Source organism: Panthera pardus, unplaced genomic scaffold, assembly GCF_024362965.1.
Source record: "Panthera pardus isolate Hobbes unplaced genomic scaffold, ASM2436296v1 HiC_scaffold_20, whole genome shotgun sequence".
Lineage (NCBI taxonomy): Eukaryota > Metazoa > Chordata > Mammalia > Carnivora > Felidae > Panthera > Panthera pardus.
Genome location: NW_026526766.1, coordinates 15,060,889 through 15,085,325, shown reverse-complemented (window position 1 = coordinate 15,085,325; position 24,437 = coordinate 15,060,889). Strand labels below are relative to the sequence as shown.

Here is a 24,437-nt window from a genome sequence, read left to right as displayed (position 1 = left end):
TAAATACAGCCAACTTCCAAAACCAAGGGTTACTTTCATTTTAGATGGTTTTAACAGACGCTCTTGCCATCTTGCTATACGGGTGACTGTGTGTGACAGTGTACTCGGAGATCTGTAAAATTCCTGCTGACCTTTCTGTTCTCCTATATAACAAAGATAACTCGGAGCTTCTGCAATCACAGTAGGTCTGCTTACCCGGCACCAAGAATACACGCGATTGGTAGGATCTTTTAAACCTGACTCGAGGTAGGGTCTGTACGGAGGGACTTTCTTCCCACTCTGCTTTTCTGGCGCATGGACTGATTGGCTGCCAGCATTGTCCTGAGGACACCTGGCCAGGGACCTCCCCTCACCAGCTTCTTCTGAGAACAAGTGCCCTCTGAGACTCTTTTCCAATCCTCAAATTCTCTGATTCCAAGTCTGTCAGAGAACGGAAAGTTTCACAGTAGCATAAAAAAGCACGAAAAGCCAAAAAAATAGTAACTGGCCTTAGTGGCCAGAGCAGCTGCACCGCATATCCTTATCACAGGTTTCGGCTTTGTCAATTAATTCGTCTGCAAATAGTGCCCTGTCTCCAGATGTAGTTTCAATGCTGGAGCACTGGTTTCTTAAGGATTTAAGTTTAAAGTCAAGGGCTTCCTGCCCTAGGTGTTACAAATAAGTAGTGTCGTTTTCTTTTTGCTCCGAGTTTGTTCATCCAATCATATTCCAGTATGCAAATAAACCTTAGCCCGTGCAGATAAAAAGGAACAAATAAAGCCAAGGGCTCTATCAGAACCAAATCGCTGAGCCTGTCACCTGTGTTCCAGCAGCCGAACCAGAAATGTCGTCTTCAGGCACGGCAGACTTACCTGTCCCACTCACCAATTTGACATATAAATATACTAAGGTTAGTACAATTTATATTTGCTGCTTTGCTTCAGGTTGCTAAAAACTACATGTGTGGAAAGCATAAAAGGTCAATGTAAGTAAACCTTGTGTAAAGAGCCCTTTGCAAATACAAAAATAAAAGGCTTGCAAAATGCAGGTTTGGGTTTGGTATCTTGATCAAATAATGACTTCTAGATCGTACCAGGCAACTTTTCCTAAATTTATTTCTTAAAATATTTCTCAGTGAAAGGAATTCTCTTCTGTGTGAAAGGTTCTTGCACCAGGGTTCAGTAGACTTTACTAAGCAGTTCTATTAACTTCAGTGTAACCCAGCATGCATGATAAGAGAGGCCAATACTTACTAGAGAAACTTACTGGAAAGAGCCAAACAAATAGGAAATGATCTTTTTCTTTTTTTTAGGAAATGATCCTTTTTTTTTTTTAAAGGAGAAACCGCACGCTGAAGTAAATGGTTTTTCTATATGTTTAATGAGTGCCAAAATCAAAGGACCCACGTCTGATAATTGGAGGAAAGCTCCTGTTTCAAAAACTCCAAATAGACTTGCATTATTTAGCATATCTAGGGAAAGAAAGCATTCTTATTTCTTTCTTCGGCCAAGTTTGTTGCCATTGGAGCAGATGCATAATTGTTAACTGATAAATATTTAGAGAAACCAGAGCAGGAGCCAGACCTGGACTTAAAAATCCACAGCTAGGAAGAACGAGGAAATGGATCCTGTTTGAGTTGTTCAAAAGTATCTCTGAACTTTGCCTGTTTCACCCTGTTATATGCCTGCTTTCCTGTGAGAGTCTAGAACTCCCAAGCGAACAGATAAAACGGGCAAACAAACCAATCTGAACAAAATCACTTAAATTGGCTTTATGGTACACTACGGACAGCAAGCGAAGAGAGGCACCGTTCCAACTTAGGGAGAGCCATTTTGCTTTCTGAATTAGCCAATGAAAAATCAAGAGCAATACAACTTAATGATAAAGCAAAAGCCCCACTATTATTGATTTCTTCCCTTACTTGTAACCAGGGATGGTTTTGAAATCCTAAGGTCGGTTACATTTTCATTTTCATAAGCACAACAGATGAGGAAGTTGCTCAGCTGACTGATTCTTTTCCTTAGGAAAAGTATCTGCCGAGATCAGATTGTGCCTTTAACATGGTGATCAGCAGCTAGAAAATGTATTGAGGTGTTATTTTTATGATGTTTTATTCAAAAGGAAAACATGTTTTGAATTTAATTTTATTCCAAATGCAAACATGGAAAAGGGGGGTGAGTCCATACCCTCCAACAATTTGCACTTGGGAAGGGTGTGCCCAAAAGATGACAAGACTTCAGTCTTCCGAGCTTCCTTACTCCAAATTGGTCATTCACAAAACATCCCATCTAAAGCAGGCACATTAAGAAATGCATTTCATAAATGTCAAAATCATTGGCAATGACTAAAAATTATCTTACTACTATTATTACAAGGTCTTTTTTTCCCCCTATGATATACTTGGGAAGATATTTTCGGAGTTCCAGAATGTCACATTTTAAAAAAATGGTGGAGCGCCTGGGTGGCTCAGTCGGTTGGGCATCCAACTTCAGCTCAGGTCATGATCTCACAGTCTGTGAGTTCGAGCCCCACATCAGGCTCTGTGCTGGCAGCTCAGAGCCTGGAGCCTGCTTCGGATTCTGTGTCTCCATCTCTCTCTGCCCCTCCCCCTGCTCGTGCTCTGTCTCTCTCTCTCTCAAAAATAAATAAACATTTAAAAAAATTAAAAAAACTGCTTTGCAGAAGTTTGCGATCTTCTTTGTTATGTGTACCTTGAGGAAGCTCTAAAGTGAAATATTCTTTCTACTGCATTAAGCTTCATTTAGTAGCTGTGAACTGAGCATGTAAAAAACAGTAGTGGATAAATGAAATGGACCTTAAAAATCTAGCATGCAAACACAGATCTGGCGATCCTTTAACACAGAGAGATGTTTTTTAAGATTGGAATCTCCTGTTCACTTCAAAGCCGGTAGAGGAGAACACCCCTCCAAGGAAAATGAGAGCCCTGAGTGTTCAAAAGAAGGTACAATTCAAAGAGCAGCCATTTGTTCTTGTTTTTAAGAACTTTTCTGGGTAGAAATACCCAATGCAAGGGAGTGAATTTTGATTGCTCACACATCTTCTCTATAAATCTGTTCTGCTCAGATAGCATTTTATTGTCTGATTTATTAGTTACAGCGTTTTTACACTTGGGAGGACACCAGTTATGTATGTAATTAAATCTAAATGGGTGAGCTTTTCAAATGCCTTTGCATTCGCTTTTTACTGTGCCCCACTGAAGAATCGTATTGAATTTGTACTTGCAAGAGGAGTTGGAAAAATGATGGTTATTCACTAAGTTGCCTGATTGCAAACCATGGAAGGAGACATTTTACAGTGTGTGTGGAATTACCTTCAATGGCCAGCCCTTAAACTCTGTTATCTGTCTCTTACTATGTTAATGTCTTTCTCTATTGTCACCAGAAATAATCTCGATCACTGGGGCAAGGTGGAGAGGAGGGACAGAAGAGCAGGGTTGAGTAACAAAAAAGTGATTGCAGCTCCCCATTCTCAAGTTTGAGACTGCTTTTCACCCAAACCAAAGAAGTCAGCGTTGCATATCTTTTATGACTTATTCTCTATTACAGTCTGATTATGTTTTTATTGTTGTTGGGGTGGGTAAAACAGAGGTCAGCGTTAAGAAGTTGTTTTAAAAAGATACAAACATTTTTAGAAGTTAAAACCTTAATAACATCATTATGAATCCACATAAACTCGGATTCCATTCTTAACCTGATTTTTCCCCTTTGCAATTGTAAATGAATCCCATATCTACCAGCTCATCCGTTTTACTGAGGCTTTAAATGAAGATCTTCTTCGACACTTATGTGATTGTTGGGCAAACTACATTGCCTCCCTCTGCCTCGGTTTCCTTCTGTGTAAAATGGTAATAATAAAGGTCCCAATTTCCTAAGGGAGATAAAAGCATTAAGTGAGTTGAAAGCATATAAAGCGTTTGAAATAGTGCCTGGCACATGGGAAGTGATTGATTAACATTGGTTATCCCAGTCCTATTTATTTTTCTGCATTCTTTCCAATTTTCCAGAATCTTCTTTTACTCAGCCTTTCCAAGACCTCAGCCTTTCCAAGCCTTTCCAAGACCTATCACATTGGTGCGAAGTTCCCAGGGTTTATCCACTATTTCAGGGATCAAAACTTTTCTCTTACAGGATTCAGTAACTTTGTTTTCCGTTCTCACTTTGCAACATTGTTGTTTTACCTTAAAAAACAGAGAGAGAGGGAGAGAGAGACAGAGAGACAGAGAGAAATAGAAAATTCAAGAAGATAAGCTTTCTCGGATGGGATTCAAACCCCAAAATGTTTACCTTAACTCACTGAACAATAAGATGTTCATACCAGAAAAGATGTTCATCTGCTAATGACATTTCATACACTTACAGACACAGGCACTTACACGCAGGAAATAGTTGTAGCTAAAATTCATTGTGTTTACGCTGTACTAATGACTGAGTTATTTGCATTGATTCTGTTTACTTCTTAGGATAACCCTAGGAGGAGGTTCTTTTTCTTGTTTTTTAGATGAGGAGACTGAGGACCAGAGTGGCCAAGAAACTTGCCTTAAATCATACTGCTAGAGGGGCGCCTGGGTGGGTCGGTCAGTTAAGCGTCCAACTCTTGATTTTCACTCGGGTCATGATCTCATGGTCCTGCGATGGAGCCTCATGTCGGGCTCTGCTGACAGAGAGAAGCCTGCTTGGGATTCTCTCTCTCTGTCTTTCTCTGCCCCTCCCCCGCTCATTCTCTCTCTCTCTCTCTCTCTCTCTCTCTCTTTCTTTCACAAAATAAATAAACGTTAAAAAAAAAAAAAACATACAGCTGGAAAGTGACACAGCTAGACTTTGAATGGGACAAGCCCTGTCTAAGATCCAGACCATTACTTGGGAACATGGGGTTGCTGGATTATTCTGTCCTTTATTCTGACTCTCATTTGTCCATTCCTGATTACTGGAGGGGACTTGACCATGAGCCTTTCCAGCTGCTGCTCAGCTGTTCCCAGGCCAACAGGAGGACGTTGGCGGCCAACTGAGGAAAAAAAAAAAAAGGAGAACAATAGGGAAGCTTGGAAGCAAACAGACATTCCGCTTTGATTGAAAAGGTGGGGTTTGGGCTGGGAGAGGCTGTGATGCAGAGGATTTAGAAATAGGTGTGCAATGTCTATGGGAACTATGTGTCTTCAACTCCTATGGAATCACTTTTGTTTGGAGTAAGAGATGACCTTCCTAGATTTCTGGTATCATCGTATAACACATCGGAGTTAAAGATACTTTTTTGGTAGAGAAGAGTTATAAATCACTGCACACTAGGGGCCACGGGCCAGTATCTCCTCTTTAAATTCTTACAGCAAACAAATTCAGGCTGCGTGCATTTCCAGCTACCCCATTCTCTTCCCTCCTCCCATTTTCCCTTCCGTTTATTTAACAAGTCACTGAATTACCACTCTGTGCTTGGTCGGATGTATAAGGAGGCTTAATAGGGTTCTTGCCTTAGGGAGCTTATGTTCTTGGAGGGTGTGGGGAAGAAAACAAGCAAGTCAGTGAATAGTTTCATCATAAATTTTGATAAATGCTAAAGAGGACAACTGACGGGAAGAGCTTACTTTTGATGAGCTGTTCGGGAAGGTCTCTTTAAGAAAGGGACATTTAAGGTGAGCCTGATTGATGCAGAGCATAAAGTGTCCTTGGAGACCTGGGGGTGGGGGTGGGGGTAGGGGGTTGGGGGGAGAACAAGGAACCGGAGGTGAGGGCAGGTGCAAAGTCCTTTACAGGGAAGAGCCTGCTGTGTTCAAAGATCTATCAAAAAGCTAACAGGGCTGTAGTAAAGGGAGGCAGAGAATAGAGCAGGTGAGGCTGGAGGAGGAGGCTGTGGCCAGACCGCCTGACGGATTTTGTAGGAGGGAGACCACGGAGGGCTGCTTCAAACAGAACGGGACTCAAGTTCAAGGCAAAGCTGACTGTGCGGAGGCCCTGCTTTCACTTGGGAAATGTTGCTAACTCCCTTCTGATTGAGGCAATATTCTGTTTGCTTTTGGCTCGCAAGCAGTCGAACAAATCGCTGGGTGGCTGCAAGGGACGGTGGCTTAACAAGATAAACGAGGCTTCGATTTCCAGCTCTTCTACTTATTTCATGCTATGACCTTGGCCAGGCTTCTAATCTCCTTGAGTTTCAGTTACCCTGTCTGAAAATTGGGAATAATAATAACTACCTTAGAAAGTGGCCGTGAGAATTAAGTGAGGGTATTTGTGGAAAACGCCCGGCACTTATTAGCTGCTTGGTCCAGGCTCTCTTTAACCCTCTCCTTCCCAAGAGGACTCCTGCAATTCTCTAGGGATTCTATTCCTGATGGACATGGAATGAATTCTTGCAACGCCTGCCATAGTTTAAAAATGCTTACATCTACTGCTCTCATTTGAGGCTCCTAAGTAACCCGTGGGAGGGAGTTAGAACATGTTACTAGTGTCCCATTTTAAAGCTGAGGGAACCGGAGTGCAGACATCTTCAGTGATTTGCTCAAGGTCACATGGCCCTCAGGAGGCATGGATGGAATGAACTGGATTTCGAAGCTTCTCATTTCAGATCTGATACTTTTCCACACTATACCATTTCCCCCTACACACTAGCCGCGGTCCTACTCGCATCCTCCTGGATGGTCTCTAACAAGAGCTTTCAGACCCATTGCTTCATTTGTATTGTGCCTTCCTCACTCTGATTGAGAGAGTAGACATTTGGATGATGAAAGAAGAGGTATGATTTGGGCACTAGATCCCCAGACAGGTGGACCAACAAGAGAGAAGGCGCTCTAGGGTAGCGCTTCTCGAATTTGACTATGCAGGTGATTCAGGGAGGATTCTTGCTGAAATGTAACTTCTGATTCTGCAGTGAGGTCTGAGATTCTGCATTTCTTTTTTTTTTTTTTAATTTATTTTTGAGAAAAAGAGAGACAGAGCACGAGTGGGGGAGGGTCTGAGACAGAGGCAGACACAGAATCCGAAGCAGGCTCCAGGCTCCACACTATCAAAATGGAGCCCGACGCGGGACTCAAACTCACAAACTGTGAGATGGTGACCTGAGCCAAGGTCAGATGCTTAACCAACCGAGCCCCCCAGACGCCCTTCAGATTCTGCATGTCTAACAGACTTCCACGTTTTGCTGATGCCACTCAAAGTGTGGCCACTTGACCAACAGTAATGGCCTAATAGTTTTGGGTCAACCTCATAATTTTACCTGTAATGACCATCACCTAGTTGCTTAGGGACCTGACTTTCTCTTTCTCTCAGAAAATTACATGCAGCCAGCTCAGAATCACTGACCTTCCCCCTTCAGAAAGTGCCTGAGTCCAACGGGAGCCAGGTGGTGGCCACGAGCCCATGGTGGAACCAACATTGATTTTGCTCCCGGGAGGTAACCGTTCAGTACAAATGCAATGTTTTAGCTCATCTCTGAGGACTACTGTCTTGGCAAATCATTTCATTCTCTGGCACCTGCCTGCTTCAAGAAACCTAATCGGCAGCAATCCTAAAGTGAATAACGCATACTCTAAGGGATGGTTTGAGCCCAATTTCACGAGGAGTCTTGCCACTTCAAGTGTTCACGTGATTTCTTTAAACTGGACTTCACCTACTGGATTTGTCAGTACCTTCTTGCCAGAACGAGAGGGCTGTGTGAGAAGACTCTTAGGGATTATGGGAAAAAGCTCCTTTGCAGAGGGACCCAAAGTTAAGGTCGTGCCTCCGGTGTGGCATGAGTAATCTGTGGGCTGATGTAATACAGATGCATACCTGAAACCTCATGGGAAAACAGGCATTGATAAAATGGTGATACTTTCTCTCAAAGCAGCAGTCACCTGGCTTGTGGTGGTGTTGCTGATGGTGGCAGTTTGGGTTTTCATGATGCTGCTATAATTATGGCCAAATCCCTCACCCACTTACCAGGTTTAAGTAGCAACATAGAGCCATGTTCAAAAGAACACGGGCAATGGTTGCTTGATAACTCGAGCCACTGCTAAAATATCAGAGGAGCAGATATTTGTGTGAACCCTGATGCCATAAACCGATATATTGTGAGCACGTCTGTGTATCAAAATCTCCCCCCCACAGACACCGTTTGCAAGGGATGTAAATTGTTGCTAATATTTGGTTTTCTGATCACACGCTGTAATATCTCTACCTGATGACTGTGTTGTAATGCTGGAATCGTTAACGAAAATTTGTTTCCTGGGAATCTATCTGCACAAATATCACAGATGTCAAAACTTTGCCTGAACAACTACCAACTCCCCCCTCCATCCAGGTCCTATCATGGGACTATTTCCACTGCTCTCCTGATCCTTACTACGAAATTGAAACAAGGCGAACAACACATAACTGAACTGCGCTCTGTATCTGGCACTCTCTTTGGAAGGGAGAAGGCTCCCATGCAAGCAATTGTATTGTTGAACCTTAATATCGTGAAATATACAGAGAAAAAAAGTACGAACTTTCTGGTGCTTCTGCATCTTACCTCTTTGATACGGTGTATGCGTGATGTGCAGAGGTCATTGATGAGTACTTTTGTCACCTGTGGGACATAGGGAAGTTGTGGTTCGAAACAGACATGGCTTCTCATCTTTTCCTTTCCTGAGTTGAAAAAGCTGAAGGGCTTTTTCAAACAAGAGTAAAAGAGTATACATTCGTGTTACTGAAGTCAGACTCTAATATAAAGCAGAAACGAAAGGAAAATTTTCTTTCTCCTACAATTGTTTTGGTCACTCCCATTGTTTTCATTCCTCTGACTACAGTTAAATATTTTCCTCCCTTCTGTTATTTCCTCCTTAATTTCCTTTTAGATTTTTTTTTCTTTTTCTTTTTTCTTTTTTTACTTTCAGTCTCAACATTTTGCTTTGCTGCCTCAGGGTTTGGGGTGAAAGTAGTTGCCAGAGATGTAGCTTTGATTCTTTTAAATGTTTAACACCTCCGCCTGACTTTTGTTCAGCCTCTCCTATTATTCATGCCCCATCTTAATATCCCCCCTCCCCCTCCAAAGTCTTTGGTACTTTTGTAGGTGCCTAATGCTGAGAAGAGTTTGCACATTTACAGCATATACCGCTTCCTGTACATTTACCCATCACTCCACATGCTGTGACCCAGGTTCTCAGTTTTGGAAATGCACACAGGGGACATAAGATGGGGAATTCCGTTACCCTCCCTCACCCTTGGTGTATCGCAAAAGAAATTCTCTGTGCATTGAAAATGTGAGCTATTAACATCCCTCTGCCACTGAGAAAGCGCTGGCTTCCCTTAGAGGATCTAAAGCCACTGCTGTAGCCCCAAAGAGGTGATGTGACCTTAGGGCACCTTGGATATCTATTGGAGGGAGTCAGGGCCTCTCTCCCCTTTAAGCCAACAGGTTCCAAAATGTTCTATCAACAGGAAAGGCTAATAGGTTTTATTTTGCCTATTAGTCAAATTCGGCTTGATCCAAGCCAGAAATATTTTGAGGAAAGGGTTTATTTATTTAGAATTGTAACTTTATGCCAAACACATTAAGACATAATTTTTACCCTGGAAAGCCCTTTTTTTTCTCTCAAAATTATGATGTATTCTTGGGCACTAAACTGCATTCAGGAAACGGCCACTTCTTTTTAAAATCAAAGGTCATGAGGCATCCCTTAAAGGCTGACATATCTAAAATTTAAAAAGTAAAAATCAATTTTTAAGTTTCCTCCACATTCCCATTGATTGTTTCCCCAAATGAGAAGCACTTGACGTCTAACAGCATGCATAGGAGTCTCTAATTCCCAATCAATATTGTGAACTTTAAGCTGAGGTCTAGTTACATATATTATTCACAAGTATCCTGCGTCCCAAACTCATAATTAGCATGTAGTTAATACAACAGTTAAATAGGACCCAAGATTTTTTTCCTTTTATACGATGATCCCTTTCCCCCCAAAACTTGCTGAAGGCAAACAACAAATGGAAAATGAGGTTGTCACCATAATAGGTCATTTCCACGGGCCTGAAATAGGTTTCATGATTATTATACCAAACATCCGTTAGGCTACACGGCTTCACATAACCATCTTATACAACAGAAAAGATGATTATTCACAAACATTTGGTCACACAGTTAGCTGGAAGGCAGATGTCAAATGTAAAACCCACAAAATTAAAGCAGAAAGAAAAAGGTCATTAAGGTAGTTCTTGCCCAAACACTTCTCCACGGCTGAGGAGAAGAAAAGGAAGGGAGGGTACCTGGCCTTTACAGCCACCTTGGTCATCTCATTATGTATGCTGGGCTCTGTTTGTTTGCCGAAAGGCCCCTGTTTGGGGGAGAACACATATATCTCGTAATCCTAAGACTGTATTGCTATCTCAGTATACTCTTCCAGCCTTATGGACGCACGCCTGGAATGTTAAAAATTGTCTCCCAGCTAATCTCCTGGGACTCTGGCTGCTCTGCTTCAAATCCATGTTGGGTACATTCACATCAGCATTCCTAAAACACCCATTTGATCCTGTCATGCCCTTATTACATCCAGAACAGAGTCCAACCTTCTCACTCTACAGACCAGATCAGGATTCACTACAATCTGGCGTCCTTTTCATCATCGAAATTTATCTATGACTTGTTTCCACAAATTCTCTGCCTGTGTCCCGTGTGTTACACGTGTCCAGAGGCTGGTTCCTTCCTTTGCTCTTGTTCCCCTTCTTTCCACCAATCCGATCCTATCCTTCAGGGATGCATTCTTCTGGCCCATTTCCTACCCTTTTGTGAGTTCCACCCTGCAATTTACTGACTAGAGCACTGCTCTGGTCTTTACCCTACAACCTTCCATTTTTTTACTGGCTGATCCTGATGTGAATACGTGCTCTTCTTTGATCACAAGCCCCTTGAAGGCAGGGGCTCACTCTCTCATGCTTTCCCATGGTACCTTCCAGGGGCCTCAGGTATTTACTCACTATTTGGAAGAACATAAGTAATTTAATAGCAGGATATGAAAGGCTAGTTGAGGAAAGAGGGGAAAAGAATGTTAAGTCCAATTGGACCAACTAGGGAAATCATCACGAGGCGATGATACTTTAAGTGAGACTTGAAGTATGAGTAGAAGAAAACAGTGAAACTCCAGCCTGAGGAACAGCATGAGTAAATAAATAAATAAACAGCATAAATAAATCAGTGAGGCTTGAAGTATGAGTAGAAGAAAACAGTGAAACTTCAGCCTGAGGAACAGCATGAATAAATAAAGGAACAGCATGCAGCAGAAGGGCATGGTGTTTGCGACAGTAGGATGAAACTAAAATACAGGGTAAATGAGGAAAAAAATAAAAAGTTGGAAAAGCATATTGGGGCTATTTATGGTTAGGAGAAGCATATCTGGAAAACCTAGAAGAACCACCTAAGTGTCCCAAGGAGTGGCCAAAATGTGAATTGGGTTGGTTTAGGAAGATTATGATATGGGGGGGGGGGGGGGAGATGATATTTTAATGAGGCAGAGGTGGGGGCAGGAAGAACAAGCCATCTTTTTATGATAGTATAAGACAAAGTGATACCAAAGGATAACTAGGAATTGTGTGTGCCATTAACAGGAGAGGGAAAGTGTGTGTGTGTGTGTGTGTGTGTGTGTGTGTGTGCCTGTGAGAGAGAGAGAGAGAAGGAGAGAGAGAGAGAGAGAGAATGTGTAAGCAGCATAAAGCTAGGGATGACAGTGAAACGAATTTGGGACACATTGTTTAAGATGTTTCCCAGCCATCCCTTGGGAAGAAAAATACAAGAAAGTAAGGACTAGGGATGCATAAAGGAAAATACTCTTTAAAAGTAATTACAAGATTCTCTAAAATGTGTTCATGAGGGCTAGAATGCTGATGCACTCGTTGGGCAAGTCAGTAGCTTTTTAATTCTTTTAAAAAATGTTTATTTATATTTGAGAGAGAGATAGCACGTGTGTGTGAGCAGGGGAGGGGCAGAGAGGGAGAGGGACAGAGGATCCCAGGGGGGCTCTGCCCTGACAACAGAGAACCAGATGCAGGGCTTGAACTCATGGGGGGCTCAAGCTCACAAACCGGGAGATCATGACCTGAGCCAAAGTCAGAGGCTTAACTGATTGAGCCACCCAGGTGCCCCAGGGCAAGTCAGTATTGAATTTATCTTTCTTCGAGGTGAACTCAGATGACATCATGTTTTTCATGAAGGACATTAGCTGCGTGCCATTACCCTTTCCCACACCTCCATGGTTGTGTCCTTGAACCTCTAGTCTCCTCATCAGAACTGCTATGCACCCCCCTCCCTCTTTATTTATTCATGCACATTTTTTCCCTGTCAATTCCAGGCTAGCACTACAGTTTTTCGAGCTCCTCTAAACACCTGGGCTGATGCTGTTTTGACCTACAAATAATTGTGTTGGTGTGAATAGGCAGATAAGAAAGATCATCCTTCCCTTTGTTTTTTTTTTTTTTTTCCAACAAATCACAAATATCATAGTGTGCTCATGTGCAGAATATTATTGGTCTTACCCATGTGTATCTACTGGATTGTTGGTCTTTTGATTCAATTTTAAGTTATTTATTCAAGAATCTTTGATGGACCTTAAAAATCACCTGAAGGAAGGGGCGCCTGGGTGGCTCGGTCGGTTAAGCATCCAGCTTCAGCTCAGGTCATGATCTCACGGTCCGTGAGTTCGAGCCCCGCGTCGGGCTCTGTGCTGACGGCTCAGAGCCTGGAGCCTGTTTCAGATTCTGTGTCTCCCTCTCTCTCTGCCCCTCCCCTGTTCATGCTCTGTCTCTCTCGGTCTCAAAAATAAATAAACGTTAAAATTAAAAAAAAAAAAATCACCTGAAGGCTGAGATTGTATTGGACTGTGTGGATAAACCAGAAAACCAGACCAACATAGTTGACCTTATCTTACAAAGCTTACAGCCTAGGAGAGAGGGGAGACATTTAAAAATGACTTTTCAAAAAAGTGACAAGTTTTACGATGGAAGTTTAGGAGACCAGGGAAACAGTTTTGAGATCAGGCTGTCTAAGTAATCTTGTCAATTACAGAATATAGAATTAATTGTACTTAAGCATTTAGGGATACATGATAATATACATTTTATTAATTTGACAGAATATTAAGCTATGGTATAGACATGACTTCATAGAATAGCTAAGTTAGTGTAAATTCACAGGTTATTTGAAATATATACAATATGAGTAACTAAACTAAAAATGTATAATCTTGATAGCTACCACTGGGGAATTTTTAATAGCCAACTGATTTGTATTTAGTATAGCAACAAATTTAAACCTCGGTTTGGGGGAGGGGGGCAGTGTTTCAATACTTTCTTCCTCTGGGTTGCACTGTTAATAACTTATCTTTAAATATCAAGTAAGGGGCGGTGTCTGAATTAAGATATATGTTAAAAATATAGTGCATATGTCACCCTTCATTTAAAACTGCATGTATCACAGTGATTCTGTGATTCACAATTAGATACAATAATTCACGTTGTAATAATAAATCTAATGGAAGGTTGTAATACATAATGTTCAATAGCATGCTTTTGGTGACTTTTATGTTTCAAAACTAAATAAGAAAAAGGGGAATAAACAAGAAATAATGAAATGAGAGAAGGGACAAGAAATTCTAGCTTTTTCCAGAAACAAAACATAACTTTATTTACCACAAAAGGAGGACTTCTTAATTAAGCTTTGCAAAATATTTTTACTCTGTAAAATGACACATCAAGGCCCTATTAGGCTCCATAATGAAGCAAAGGTTGAAACTCATACTTTTTAAATGACATACTAACATTTTAAAATATTACTATTCTTTCATACACAGAACAAAATCCCATGTTTTCTAGACCCCTCTGTCTATTTAGATGCAAGTCTCTTAGATATCACTAAGAAATCTAGTGCCTGATTTTATCTGAGGGCAAATAAATGATTAGATAATCTCTTTAAAAGAATACAACCCTTATGCCTTGAAAAAGTCAATGAAAACATTTCACTCACTAATTTTTTTTTCTACGCAAACTTCTTTTAAAACCTACCTTTAAAACAGTAAAATAAAGGATCAGAAAATAGTCACTTATGATACCAAATCTCCAGCAGCCCAACATGAGAAACTTCAGAATCTGAAGTGAAAAACTGAGATGATTAATCGAAATTAAAGCCACCAAAGCCTCTGCCCTTACCTCAAACTCAGATAGAAGCACTATTTGTAGATTTTTTTCTCTGGTCTGTATTTTCTAGGGTTCAAACGACCTCATACCTCAGTGTAATTTCAAAGTATTGCTTTGTTTTAATAAGTGTGTGTACACACGCATGCACACGCCTGTGTGTCCGTGTGTATAAATGTCTTGAACGGCCCAAAATGCCTTGTAGGGTGGGGCAGGTGAGGTAGGTGAAGGAGGTAAGGTTTTAACATTGGCCTCACTTAGGCCTATTGAAATGCTGTAAGTCTGTAAAAGAACTTCTGAAAGTTGCTGCATATTTAAATGCTCCTTTCTTTTCCTCTCTATAGATTTTCATAAACAATGAGTGGCATAATTCAGTGAGTGGCAAGAAATTTCCTGTCTTTAATCCTGCAACCGAAGAGAAACTCTGTGAAGTAGAAGAAGGAGATAAGGTGGGTTTCGCAGCACATAGGCCGGGTTTCTTTGTTGGTCAACATCCTGAGCTCCCAAACAGGCCACAACTTGTAACATGTCATGAAAATACCATTTCTGGGGCCCTGTGGGAAAATTTTCTTGGTACATAAAGGGCACCCGTAGCCTTGTGATAATGATGAGCCTAGGTTTCTGGGTGTGTTGTGCTGGGTTTTTTTACACTATTTCTCCTTGCTCGCTCTTCAATTTAAATAATATTGGGGTTTATTGTACAAACAGACTATATGTAAAGTGATTGGTCATAGACGGATAGAGTAGAGAAATCCCTTATTCTTATAAAATTTTTTTCTTTTTTTGGAGCGCCTGGGTGCCTCAGTCGGTTAAGCGTCCGACTCTTGATTTCGGCTGAGGTCACGACCTCATGGTTTGTGGGTTCAAGCCCTGCATCGGGCTCTGCGCTGACAACACGAAGCTTGTTTGGGATTCTGTCTCCTTCTCTCTCTGCCCCTCCCTCACTTGCTCTCTATCTCTCTCTCAAAATAAATACAAATAAACTTAAAAAAATAAAGATTTAAAATTGTTCTTTTTTAAGTTGCAAAATGAAACTAAGGAAACAATGTAGGACGTTTGAAATGGTATATTGCCAAGTTAGTTGATTAAAAATCATTGAAAGAACATTGATTAGTACCTTTAAAAATTGAACTTTTAAATCACTAAAACTGAACCATCAAAGGTATTGTTGCTCTCTATCTAATCACGCTAATAACAACAAAATCCAATTTTTATCATTTTTTTAAAAAAATTCTAAATATTAATTTAATCTTCAAGCATCCCAGTGGGAAACCTATCATTTGCGACCACTTTCACAAATGATAATGAAATAGCAGAACGGACAAGCTGGCTAATTTACTTTAGGTGATGTTGCTAATAAATAACAAAATCAGTATTCAAAGGCTGTCCTTCTGACCCCAGAGCTTGAGACTGGCAGGGCAACCTTACTTTGTGATTATTATAAAAGTAAGATAGGGTAATATTAAATAGCCTGGGCATGAGGAGAGTAAAAGCCTTCAAAATTTTTATATGAATATATACCTTAAAATGTATATGTGTTTCTCAGTCTTTTTTTTAAATTTTAATTTAATAATTTAATTTAATTTAATTTTATAGAAAGAGAGAAAGAGTGTGAGCGGAGGAGAGGCAGAGAAAGGGAGAGAGAATCCCAAAAAGGCTTTGCACTCAGCATGCAGACTGTTAACGGGGCTCTATCCCAAGACCCTGGTATCATGACCTGATCTGAAATTAAGGGTCAGATGCTCAACTGAATGAGCCACCCAGGTGCCCCTGTTTCTCAGTCTTTAGTAGTCCAAATGTTATCAAGCTTTAAATCTCTGTCTCGTAAGGTATCAAAAGGTAAATTATTTCACTATGTAAAAAGACCACTGAAAGATGAAGTCAGGATAACAATCCAAAGTGCATACCTTTTGTGGCACAATGTTCGGTTCGCTGGGTCAGTGCCATGTTCCTACCCAGCTCCCACTCTTTCATTACCTTCTACCCACTTGGTGAGATCACCGAGGTGAGATTAAGCCTTGCAGATCTATTTTAAGATAGCCATAGACCTGAGAGGCTCGTTTGGGTTTAGAGAAGCGCCTGGATTCAGGTGGCAGTATTATCAGAAGACATAAGATCCGTGCCTCAAGGGGCAAGAATGCAGAGTTTAGCCAGAAGGGTCGACAGCTTGAGAAGTAGAAGCCTAATAGAAGGGAGACAAATGTCACCTGCTTTCAGATTTCACTTTGTGTATACACCAGAGTTTATCCGTACATAAATTCTTCACGGGCTTCTTATCAGCTCTGGGGAAACAAACAAACAAACAAACAAACCACAACTCTCTTTGGTTTTGGCTTTTTCTCAGGCCTCCCCCAAAACGTAGGAGTCCCACCTTCACCACGCCCAGAATCAGCCTCCATGACTGCCAAGGTCACAGTGCAGCCCTTGGAACCCAGTTCAGATCATTATCTGCAGCGAGACCACAGCTGCTCCATACTTTATTTACCCTCTTTGAGTTTCTGTTGCTTTTTGGGTAAAATGAAGAGATAGGGAAAACTTGGGGGAGGTTAAATAAGAAAAGATGTAAAATGTTTTAACAGTGCCAGGCACATAAAAAAGCCTCAGTCTTTTTTTAAAAAAATTTTAATGTCTTTTTTTTTGCTTGAGAAAGAGAGAGACAGAGTGCGATGGGGGAGGGGCAGAGAAAGAGGGAGACACAGAATCGGAAGCAGGCTCCAGGCTCTGAGCTGTTAGAACAGAGCCCGACATGGGGCTCGAACCCACGAACTCTGAGATCATGACCTGAGCGGACGTCGGATGCTTAACTGACTGAGCCACCCAGGCGCCCCCAAAAACCTCAGTCTTTATAGGGTTTTACACTTCTTTAAAACACCCCAAACTTCCCAGGTAGCATTGCCCTCTTCCTGTGTCATTAGAGGACATTATACGCACCTATATTATCACCCTTGTGTTGTATAGGTTTGGGTTAATTTGTCTGAGACGGCATGCTTCTTGTAGAGACCAACACTGCATCTCACCTTTATATTTTCGGGGTCTAACACTCTCCAGGTAACGGATGAATGAGCTAATCTCCTCCGTCAAGCTCTGAGCTTCCATATACTCCACACACCTCATCTTAAAAATCTAGTACTAAATTAACTGTTGACTAAGGCAGTGGCTCTCACAATTTTGCGTGCAACAGAATTCCCTGGAAGGCTTGTTGAAACACAGATGGCTGGGCCCCACCCACCCCTAGAGTTTGTTTCCATAATTCTAGGGTGGGGCCTGAGAATTTGCATTTCTGACAGATTCTCAGGTGACTCTGATGTTGCCAGTTGGTTGGGGTGGAGGTGGAGGAAAATGCTTGGAGAACCACTGAACTAGGTATTAATAAGTTGTATCCCCTCTGTTAGCATTTAATGGAGGGCATGGACTTAATAAGTAAAATGTGTAGAGTTGGAACCTGCACTGTGATCATCACCCTGCACCTCTATGAAATGTGACAAGACCAAACTTGAACAGAGATATACTGATGGTCCCTGGTCACATGCTCCAGGAGACCTGGAAGTCTGTGTTCTTTGGGCTATTCCTAGAAATAAGAGGAACATGTGTTCTTCACATTCAACAAAGAGGAATGACGTTTTATCAGAGACTTCCAGAGATCTACGCAGCACTGCATTAAAGCACCATATTACATCAAGTGTCCTTCTTGTTGCTTGAGTAGCTCTGGAGACTCTGGGGTGGTGGGGAAAACAATAAAGGGCAAGGTAAGGTACATTTGAGCCCCCTGACAGCTGCCTCCTCTTTCTCTCCAGAGGCATAAATGCTACTCAGGAGTAAGACCGCAGAACTGGTTGCAGTTTGCAATTAACAAGAGAACAAGTATTCCGGATGCTTTGGCTCTGGTGCCTTGGACATCTCTCTTTGCCACGGGCTTCCAACTTTAGTTTCATCATTGAAACAAATCTGTGCCAGGAGTTCCAGCTGAATCTCCTCAGGCAGTCTGAGGACTTTTCTTGGCATCGTGGTGGCATTTACCTTCTTCCTAAACCGTAGTGAGGGAGAGCTGATGTTCAAACCTGAAGCTTTAGAAACGTTGGTCATTTGTTTGCTGTTTGCTTTTTGGCAATTTTACTCCTGCTCATAGCAGAGCAGCATTGTCTGTGCAAATGTAGATCAGGGACACTCATTAACATCCAGCAAAGCTTCAAATCAGGTCACAATGCTAATCGAGTTGCTGGATACTTGATCATTTGAGTTCAGTTGTTTATGATATAAACTGTTCAGGGTAAGCAACAGTTTGCTTAATATTTAGCACTCTTGTCATCGTGTTCTCTTTCAGGGGTAATCTACTAACGTTTCTTTCTAAGTAATTATTGCTGGTCTCCCAGTTTTGCCGACAAATGTGTATTAACTTCTAACGTTGCTTAGTGAAAGGTACAAATCTAGTAAATTACACAGTCACCGTAAACCTAATATTCTGGAACTGACTCTTTAGATAATGAGCCAAGAGGTTTTGGGGATTTAATTTATGAGCAGAATGGAGCTAACAATGGGCTATATACCGCCTTTCAATGGTGTTATAAAGAAAGGAGGAGGGGCAAGAACAAATGGAAGTTACAAAGCAAAGCACTGATGTGGGTGGGAACTGTTTTCTTTTCACTTCACTGGCTCTTTTAGGCTATATTGACTAATCCTGAAAACTGCTTTTAATACTAAGCATGACCTAACAAATAATTGGTGGGGATAAAAGTAAATGTCCATTAAAGTAAGTGCTTATGACAAGTGTAAAAGTAAAACTGGTCTGAGAACTATTTTCTCCAAATTGGAATGGATTTAATATGGAAATGCACATCCTGGGAGTGATAGAAAAGTTTGTCTTTCCTTAACCATGTTTAAGAGGACTTTCATATTTTATCTTCATTCAATCCGCTTTCATACATTCAGCTTTAGTCCCTTACTTCAAAAAAAGGAACATTTTAAACACTCTAAGGCAAAAGCGTTGTTGATGGTGGCAAATCTGAATGTGCCAAATTGTTTACTGGTTGATTAAAAAGCTAATGTCCTTGCAGATGCTATAGTCCCGGAATAAAAAGCCAAGAGATACGAGTCGTAAAACTTTTATTATGTTTGTAACAACAAGCTTCATGCCTAATACGGTTAATGTAAAGGCTCTGTTACATAATGGCATTGATTAAAGTATGATTTACGATGTGAATGTCAATATAAGCAAATTATTTATATCAGGAGCACTCTTCTATAAAATCAATGTAATATGAAGAGTTTAAAAGATAGGTCATTAAATTATTAAATATTTATTAACTGCCTATTGTAGGCCCAGAATAGGAAGGAATAGCACAGCTTTTAATACAGATAGCAATAAATATTCATTGCAAAGATCACTATCAGGATATTCTTGCAAAGCTATGAAATTGGATTTTGGAGCCAGATGTGAGATCTAATTTTGGTTGCTAGGTTTCCTGCTGCATTTCATGTCCTATAAAGCAAGGTGCGTGGTGCTTAACCGTGGTAGAAACTGTGCAGTTATGGAGGGTGTCACTTAGTGCGTAGAGCTTGGTAAACCCTTAACTAGTAGCTATTATCAAGCTGGATTAGCCTGGCAAGAGCTTAGGTAGATTCTGGTCTTTGAGCTGGGTCTTTTTTTTTTTAATGTTTATTTTTGAGAAAGAGAGAAACAGAGTGTGAGTGGGGGAAGGGCAGAGAGAGAGAGGAAGACCCAGAATCGGAAGCAGGCTCCAGGCTCTGAGCTGTCAGCACAGAGCCCGATGTGAGCCTCAAACTCATGAACCGTGAAATCATGACCTGAGCCGAAGTTGGGTCAGAAGCTCAACCGACTGAGACACCCAGCTGCCCCTGAGCTGGGTCTTAAAAAACATGTAGAATTTTCAAAGTAAAGGAGTGTGCTGGTAGAACATTCTAGGGAAGGAGAATGGCAGGAGCAAAGATGAGAAGCAGTTGGGCTAGACAGAGGAGAAAAAAATGTAAACACAAGTTTGGGTAGGTGAGGTGAGGTGGTGCCCCATAACGTTGGGTCTTGAAAATCAGGAAGAGGAGTCGGGCCTTAGGACCGTAGGGCAAGGGGAGACGTTGCAAATATTTGAAAGGGAAAGGGATCACGTAAAATTGTTTGAGGAAGATTAGCCTGATAGCAGTAGAAAAGACAGTTTGGTGAGAGAAGATAATGGACATGGGAAGATTAGCAGCAGTATGAGATAATAAAGCCCTAAAATGATACAGGGTAGTGAAAACTGAAAGGAAAAAATTAAAATATACTAGAACTGAGAGTTGTTTTAAGGTTGTTTTGCCGCAAATATGATAGCACGTGTTACCACTTAGTGAACACTCAATGTAATGTCTGTCACATAGAAAATGTGTTTCCAGTGTTACCTTATTTAATTTTCAAAAGGACAGTCTCCCATCTTCGCTATTTTATCATTAGCAACCTGATGCCGAGACTTACAGAATAGTGTTTGACATATTTTTGGATGGGTGGAAGGATGGATGGATGGAAAGAAGGATGGATATCCCAAAACTCACAGAGATAATAGATGAGGAAACAGAATTCAAACTTGAGTTGTTTTCTTCCAAATCTATGTATTAACCACCATTACTCTATTTCTATGCCTGCAAGATAAAATAGAAGATAGGAGAAAAGGAGGATTATAACCCAAAGGACACAACCTCAAAAAGGTCTTTATTTCAGGAATGTATTTTCCATATGACAGAGTTAATTGTCTTGAAGTCATTTTTTTCCCATATCCCTTCGAGAGGCCAACATATATTTTATAAGCTGTGGTATCCACAGATCCTGCTGGCAATTTCAGACTCTTGTGTGGTTTTTTTTTCCAAACACTGCTGTCTGAAAATAACTTGGAAAAGGTTAGAACCCATGGCCTAAAACAACGTCCAAATATAAACAATCAATGTGATTAGCTGAATACCCAAAATATGACTATATACATATTTAACCTCAAAAGTTAGGCAGTGAGATAAACAAGTGTGTGATGTATTATAGTGAAAGCATGTTTACTTGTGCTCGGTGAATATTATCACTGCATCACACCAGATTACACTTCTTTTAATTTCGAAAAAAAATTTATGTATTTTTAGAGAGAGAGAGAGCGCAAGCAGGGGAGAGGGGAAGGGGGAGAGACAGAAAGAATCCCAAGCAGGCTCCAAGCCGCCAGCACAGAGCCCGACGCAGGGCTCGAACTCACGAATCATGAGATCATGACCTGAGCTGAAACCAGATGTAGACAGCTCCTTCTTTATACCAGTTTCACTCTGCTATGCTTTATTCTCTCTACACAAGAGGAATGAACACACGATTATGATTTTTACCCTTCAACAGCAAAACCCAGTTCCTATACACCTGCAGTAGGTTCCAGATGAAAGTGTATAGGCTTTAGGGTCACCGGCCATCCAAGAAGATACACACCATTTTAGTCGATCTTGAGCTTTCCCTGGAACTCTTGGTAACACAGTCACCAAAGCAGTATCACGTAGTGGTGAAGAGCAGTCTCTACAGTCAGAGGCTCTCCGTTTAAAATTCCCTTCTGCCACTTCCTGCCACTGACCTTGGGCAAACTTCCTCTCTCTCTTTGCTTCACTTTCTTCATCGGTAAAATGGGGAACGTATTTGTCTCACAAAATTCTTAAGAATCAAATGAATTGGGGCACCTAGGGGGCTCAGTCCGTTAAGTATCCCACTTCGGCTCAGGTCATAGTCTCACGATTTGGGAGTTTGAGCCCAGCGTTGAGGCTCTTGTGCCATTAGTGAGGAGCCCACTTCAGATCCTCTGTCCCCTTCTCCCTCTGCCCCTCCTCTGCTTGTGCTTTCTCTCTCTCTCTCTCTCAGAAATAAATAAACACTTAAGAAAAGAATCAAATAAGTTAATGTGTGTAAAGTAATTAGAACATGATTTGATATTTGTATGGGAAGCCTTTCAGTGATAGCAATACTTAAATACTATAATATTTCTATTCTAGGAAATCAAGCCTGAGTTCTGTGCGTGGAATTCATCATTCCAAAGATTAGGCAGCAGGTATATAATTCCAGTATACGATACTTCAGTTTGTACAATGTGCTAGACATGGGGCTAATGAGGACACAGCATCTACTTATGAGGACCTTTAGTCTGTTCTATAGGGTTCCTGCCATTGGATTCGCTAACGCGTTTAGGCTACTGAATTGAATTCCCTTTGGCTTACAGGAGGATATTGACAAAGCAGTGAAGGCCGCAAGACAGGCTTTTCAGATCGGCTCTCCATGGCGCACCATGAATGCTTCAGAGAGAGGGCGGCTAATATACAAGTTGGCTGACTTAATTGAAAGAGATCGTCTTCTCCTGGCAGTGAGTATTAATCAAACTGGGCAGGTAGCGAGATCTCTAGAAAGTACTCGTTGTTTGGATTGGCACGTCGGTTATGTTTTAGTCATCACTACATGCTCACTACAAACAAAACGAAAAGACCTCGACCAGCTCCACTACAGAAAATCTTATCAGTGAGCTTATTCTCGAGTGGTAATCTGCACTCTAGTTCCAGACGATGTTAATTTCTACTTGTGTAGATTCTACAGTCTAAACCTTGGCAATCCAAGTTAAACCAACTTACACAAATTTCTTTTCTCTATTCTAGAATTCCTTAGAGCCTTCAACGAGGTCACATGCAGTTAATAGCCTAGAATAGTACGCTGGGTTTCTCCAACTTACTTGAACACGGGACTCTTTTTATGGAAAATCTCATACAATTTGTCAAAGGTGCCCAGAATATTTCTCTAAAATAAACCTATTTCTCTTTAATCTAGCCCACCAAGACACTTAATAAATAAATGGCTGCTTTTTCCCCTCCTGAAATGTATGCATCCACAATGATCTCGATTAAATGATATTCTCTTTACAGTTGAAAAAGGTGAAGAATAAGGAAAGAAATCCAATCGTGCATGGCTTATGATAATTATATTTTAATGTATACTGATAAAAAAAAAACATTTTGGCAGTTAGATGAGTCAGTAAGTAAAATGGGCGGGGTGTTTCCTTATTTTCTTCTTAGTTAGGTATTATAGTGAAGCCAATTGAACCTAAACCAATACCAACCAAGATCAAGTTTCAGAGCAAATTTTTATTACCTTTAGAATCTCTTACTGGCAGTAACAAAGAAGCCTCTATACTTATTTTTAAATCAACAGGAGCAATTATAGTTAATCAAAGAACTATTTATTATTTAAAGGTTCAGCGTAATTCAAAGTATGCAAAAGTGTGGACTTAGGAGTTACACACAATAATATTACATTAACCAAAATGTCCTGGAGGAAGAAAGCAGAATTTGCCAAAACTTGACTTTTCTTATTTAGCTGTTCTGTGGAGTGTAGAGGGCTTGCTCCCTCTGTCTGATAAGATCCTAAGGGGGAAAGAAAATCAGGACACGAAAATCACATTTGATCTAAGTTTTGAGGTGGCTCACAACATAATGCAGAGACAGAAGATTGTCTGATAAATGAGGAGCTGTTTTAACAGTTTGTCACCTGGACATTCCTGGCAGGACATGAGGTCCCAAAGAGCTCTTAAGAGTTCCTGCTTAAGGAAAGGAGGAAAGGAAGACAGGTCATCTGATACCAATAGACGGTTAGAGCACTAGTCCAGAAAATGTTGCGCTTTAACAGCCTGACCACTCAAACAAGAATTATGATAATAGTGGCAAAACTGGGAGTTTCACAATTAAAACTTCTGCTGAAGAAAACTCATGAACTAAAAGACGCAGGGGTCACTGAAGTTTGTGTAACTTGATTGATTATATCCAAATGGCATGCAAAAATTAAAAATCATTGAGGCACTATTGTTTTTAATTTTTTTAATGTTTTTTTTTTTTTTATTTTTGAGAGAGAGAGAGAGAGAGAGAGTAGGGGAGGGGCAGAGAGAGAGAGAGGGAGACACAGAATCTGAAGCAGGCTCCAGGCTCCAAGCTGTCAACAAGAGCCCGACTCAGGACTCGAACCCAGAAATGGCGAGATCATGACCCGAGCCGAAGTCGGACACTCAACTGACTGAGCCACCCAGGCGCCCCAATCATTGAGGCACTATTAATAGTCCCCGACACTTAACTGTCCCACAGTTGTATTTATGCACTAAGTGAAATTTTGTTGGGGCTCTGATCCAACAGTGCACATAGTTGCACTCACTCTCACCAACTGCGTGTCTATCAAATTGGAACCGATTCCTAGAAAGCTGGTCAGCTGGAGGACAGTCAGAATGAGATAGAAGGAAGGAACACTAGGTAGGGGTTAGTAACCAGAATCTCACTGCCCTTTCTATCTGG

At 41.0% G+C, this 24,437-nt stretch overlaps 1 protein-coding gene across 1 annotated transcript in view; it reads left to right on the top strand.

Moving 5' to 3' along the window:
- Positions 1-757: 757 nt before the first annotated feature.
- Positions 758-24,437, top strand: part of ALDH1A1 (aldehyde dehydrogenase 1 family member A1) — a 58,722-nt gene continuing 35,042 nt past the window's right edge. Inside the window, exons 1-3 of the mRNA XM_019463600.2 lie at positions 758-889; positions 14,465-14,569; positions 22,334-22,474. Coding sequence (XP_019319145.2) covers positions 824-889; positions 14,465-14,569; positions 22,334-22,474 — 312 coding nt within the window. The 5' untranslated portion in view covers positions 758-823. The remainder of the gene's footprint in view (positions 890-14,464; positions 14,570-22,333; positions 22,475-24,437) is intronic.